This window comes from Nansenia antarctica (genome assembly GCF_963989245.1).
Source record: "Nansenia antarctica genome assembly, chromosome: 5".
Classification (NCBI taxonomy): Eukaryota; Metazoa; Chordata; class Actinopteri; order Argentiniformes; family Microstomatidae; genus Nansenia; species Nansenia antarctica.
In genome coordinates this window covers 66453595-66458594 of record NC_137690.1, presented here as the reverse complement: position 1 = coordinate 66458594, position 5000 = coordinate 66453595, and the positions used below count along the sequence as shown (strand labels likewise).

Here is a 5000-nt window from a genome sequence, read left to right as displayed (position 1 = left end):
TAAGTGTCAGAGAATAAACGAGTCTCGGGAACCCAGGAGGCATCTGGATGGTCGGTCTGCCGTCTGATGTTCATGGTCAATCTGACCTGGATAATTGGTGGGCAGATAGGAGGGTATCTGATATGTCTGGTATGTGGTAATGATCCCCCTCTTGCCCTTCAGTCCTAACCTTCATACCAGCTTCAATGGTTATTGCCCTGTGCTATAGAGAACAAAAATTTAATTGTGTCTTTGGCTTTGAATTTGCAAATAGATGGTCTGTTTTTTATTAATTTTGTTGAAGTGCTGTCCCATAAGAGTGCAACTACATAGACACAGATGTGTTAGGCAGTTATTCATATGCTGGCAATCATATACTTATCCTGGAAGAGAGAGACTAGAGCGAGGTGGGCAAGCAGACCCATCAATCAGTGGTTGAGAATAATTACTAGGTACTGTATACAGCAACCACAGGTGTGGAACCACAGAGCTCTACTGGGTGTTTGAAAAAAGAGAGCAGTTAGTCACTAATTTCTGCTGCGGCATGTTCTGACAGTATCTTCTGTAATAGCATATTACAGTATAATTAATTCACCATTACCTGTACATAGGCTATGATTTATTTGACTGCTGGGTTGGGGTTGTTTGCAAGGCAAGATTTAGGCAACCGCCCAAATGTAATGTTTCTGAATCGAAATGACCAAAATTAGTTTAATAGAGTGTGTTGGTGGGGGGAGTGATGGGGGGTGGTTGTGTGTGCGTATGTGTGTGTGTGGTGGGGGGGGGGGGGAGTTAGATAGGGTTAGGGTTAGTTATTGGAGCGGTATTGGAGCCCTATTTATATCTGTGTAGACATTTTGTGTGGGGAGGGTTGACGAGGCCTCATGGATAATTGACTATACTGGGCTTGTTTATGTAGTTCAAACACCCATTAGATTACAAAGCTGCCATAATGAGACAGGAAAATATGCTTGTGCTGATTTGGGTCCTTCTGGGGTTTTAGACTAATTGGCCTGAATAATGCTGAGGTTAGTGTAACCTCTCTCATTACACTAATAAAGTAGAATACAGTACAACCATAGCTGCTTTGTCATCTGTATAGGCTGGTAACAATCATTAAAGTATCAAAAACATTTCGCAGGCCTCACATGTATCACATTTGTGTGTTTTTGTTGTCATTGATTATACTTAATCTTTACTTTTCCTCTGAAAGGTCTACACATTGGAAGAGACATAGTTCTAACTTTTACAGGTTTTATAATCTTTTTTCAACCCTTTACTTTAACTTAGGGTCAGGGTTAGGGTTAGGGTCAGGGTTAAGAGTCTTGGGACGAGAATTGCAATGAGGGCATTATTGGTATTTGCATCTCTATGATTTCGATTTGTAGTGAGCATTCATGTCAAAGAGCTTGGATTTAAGTGCAGAGCTGTATTGATTGGAAGAGCATAAATAAGAATATAATAATTGTATTTATATAGCAACCTAACCCTAACCAAAACAGTGTCACAAAGTGCTTTACAACGGTGCTGATAAAACAGACATTTTAAGATTAAGAATTAAGATTTAAATGTATGACACATCATTTGAAAGCACAATATGCATTTCCATGATCTGTAAAAAAACAGAAAAATTACCTTGCCCTACTTGGGAACTTCTTCACATGAATACGTAGAAGTAGGCCTAGTGTATATTCTCACATTACTACCTTCTGTAAGCTGTATTGCCTAAAATATCAAATGACCAATGAGCTAACCTAACTTGTTACTAGCCTAACACGTGTACAGTAAACATGTTGTCTTCCACAAATGCAGCTCTCCTCCTTGTGTGAATTGGTGACAATTATTCAAACATGACTGAAGAGTTACCGGAGCGTGTAGTGCTTATATGATTAATTCCCAAGGGTTTGACAATTTGGCCAATATTCTTTCACCCTGTTATGACGTTTTCAACCTATGATCAACCTATCACTTTAGCTGCACCATCACAAGATGAATCACTGTCACCTTGAAACTCCTTACAATGGATCTATTTGTCAAGAAGCATCATTCACCCAAGTCTCAACAATTGTTCCAGTGGTGACTCGGAGATAAAAAGTGACTGAGACGGATAAATACATCCTGGAGTTGAATTTCGTCTCGGTGGCCAGAGGTTGCATATTTCCAGCCGACTAGTCAACTAATGGTTTACTTGACAACTACGTTGGCGCTCTACTGTTTATATATTTTTTAAATGTATATCAACTAAAAAACGTCAACATGACTAATGTGAGCCTTAAGACATTGCGACACTTAACAGACAAATCCCAGGCCAATAAATTGCTAAACTCGCTAACACACTAGCCTAATCCAACTTTGTAGGCTGCCTAATCCTACTTTGTAATGCCTCAATGCTTAAATAAATATGTTTCTTTTAATTAACCAACTACAGAGACTGTATTAACCACTGTCTTCTCTGGGATGTTCAAAGCTCTCATTTCTAAATCATGAATTAACATGTAATCATTATGAAAGACTAAATGATTTACCTGGTGTAGCCTAGTACACTTTGTGTCTTGAGTGTGTTTAGATATTAATTTTAGATAAATTACAAAAAAAAACAAATAACATTAATATAATATTCCTGTGTTCATGCTCATTTCTACGAGCTGTTAAAATCCAATAATTGTCTTCAGCAATGAGCAGATGTAGACTGTAGATTTTTATTTTACCAGATTACCACAAAGAGATTACTCTCTTTTACAATAGAGACCTGGCAGAAATAGCAGCACACAAGGTTTGAGGCACATTTGTGTTATAAAACACAAGCACTACAGTTTAAAAATAATAATTACATTCTAAACTGCATACTTTTGCTGTTGACAAATATAATCTTCACAGCTCAGTGAAATTAAAATGCAAATGACAACATATTACCTGCCACTCTTCTTTGTAGAGGAATGTATGTAGCCTATGCTTAAATTAGTTACGCTCCATGAAATGCCTTACAGGAAGACAGCCCAGATCACGGCACACATTCTGCAAACTTCTGTTCCATGGCCTTGGGAGTCATCACTTTCTGCCCTCTCTCCTCTTAATCACCCAGCTCATCCCGCTCAAGCACAGCCAATGGTGACCCTGTCCCGTCACTTACCCTCAGCCTCAACCACAGCAGAGAGCATCCTTGAAACTCTCTGGCCTTGCAGTCACAGGGGTGCTCAATTGCAGACCAGCATATACTGTCAAAAAACGTAGAAAATAGGACTCTAACTAGCCTATACAATGCTGGTGTAGCATTCAGCAGTGTTGGTGTTGTGGTGTTGTAGATAACAATCCCTCCCTAATTGTGTCTTTTTTGTTGTGCCAAACCCCCCCCCCCCCCCCCACACACACACACACACAATGTTTCTCTCACTCCTGCTTGCTCTCTCTCTCTCGCTCTCGTTCTCTCACTCTCTTTCTCAGAAATGGACTCAGTGAGGATCTTGCTGTACTCTATCATCTTCTTGCTCAGCATCTTTGGGAATCTGTTGATCATCGTGGTTCTGTTGGTCAACAAGCGTATGCGTACCGTCACCAACTCCTTCCTGCTGTCACTGGCTGTCAGTGATCTCATGATGGCCATCTTCTGCATGCCCTTCAGCCTCATTCCCAACATCCTGGAGGACTTCATCTTCGGAGCAGCCATGTGCAAGATTGTCACCTACTTAATGGGTAAGACTGGGGAACATCTGTGTTCTACCCTTCATGCACTGTTTTACTACATGATAGCAAAGCGTTACATTCCAGTGGACGTAGCAGATATCAGAGCATTATACTGCCAAATTGTATATTCAGTGGTTGGATAGGTATCCAGTATTGGAAAGGTAACCCTAACCATACCATTTTTTTATGTGTTCAACCAAACAGTACGACTAACAGCTGTCCACCATGTTGGTTTTCAAATGAAAACACACTGAATAACAAGTCAAGCTCAAATTCAACAATTGTCAAGCACAAGCTCAAATTCGAGAGCTTAAGGAGTTTAAGTGTGAGTCAAGATGCACTTTGAAAAGCTTGCATACCAAGACACCTTGGAGACTGATTACAGACTGTCCCCCTCCAGGCCTATTCATAGTCTGTGAATGTAAATCATGTGTTTTAAAGGTGACACACACACATTTTAAAGCTTTATTTATGTCCACATACATGTACAATTCTAAAGGACATAAATACTAACAGTGCATTTTGATATCATGGAAACAATCTGTTACAGTAATGCTGAGCCAACAACCAGTTCTGCCACACACAGGATGTTATTCACACCAGATGATACCAGTGGGTTGACAGATACAGTATCAGTACTGTAAAACAGACAGTATCCAGCTCATGGGTACAGGAAGCACCGCCTTCTCCATATTGAGCGGCTACCAATAACAGCGGATACTGAGCAATATTTTGCTAACTGTTTGGCCCTTCTCTTAGGTAGACCAGCCATTTGAAGGCCTTTAACAACAGACTTATGAACATGGCCCAGGCTGCCAAATCTGAAAACTAAAAGTTGACATCTGTAACCCAGTCGTGATATTGCCTGCTCCAGTTGTTGGTATTTCAAGATTTTGGTTAAAAAGGCTTCCTCTAGGCTATGGTCAAAGGTGCAGCCAACTTCTAGAATAAGCACCTCTCTGTGATTTTCGTTGACAATTACAACATCACACACACACACACACACACACACACACACACACACACACACACACACACACACACACACACACACACACACACACACCACAGACAGTGAAACACGCTTTGGATAGATCATATACAGTGGTGGCGGGGTATACTGATGTTTGAAAAGAGAATGGTTTGCCTCATCACCTTGCCATATCAGATAGATTGGCAAAATCAAGTTAATTATTTGAACAAGGACCAGGCAATGGGACCAACTCTTGAATCTACTGGTCATACTGACATCACGCGTTCTCTCACAGCACGGAGAAACGGGCAAACGTTTAAGGCCAGTCTGACATGAATAAGCACGATGTAACGTATTGATTAAAATG

General features: G+C 40.5%; 1 protein-coding gene across 1 annotated transcript in view; it reads left to right on the top strand.

Moving 5' to 3' along the window:
- cckbra (cholecystokinin B receptor a) overlaps positions 1–5000 on the top strand; it is a gene marked incomplete at both ends in the record, with an annotated part of 27046 nt that overhangs the window by 14480 nt on the left and 7566 nt on the right. Inside the window, one exon of the mRNA XM_080531865.1 lies at positions 3421–3669. Within this exon, the coding sequence (XP_080387991.1) occupies positions 3421–3669 (249 nt within the window). The remainder of the gene's footprint in view (positions 1–3420; positions 3670–5000) is intronic.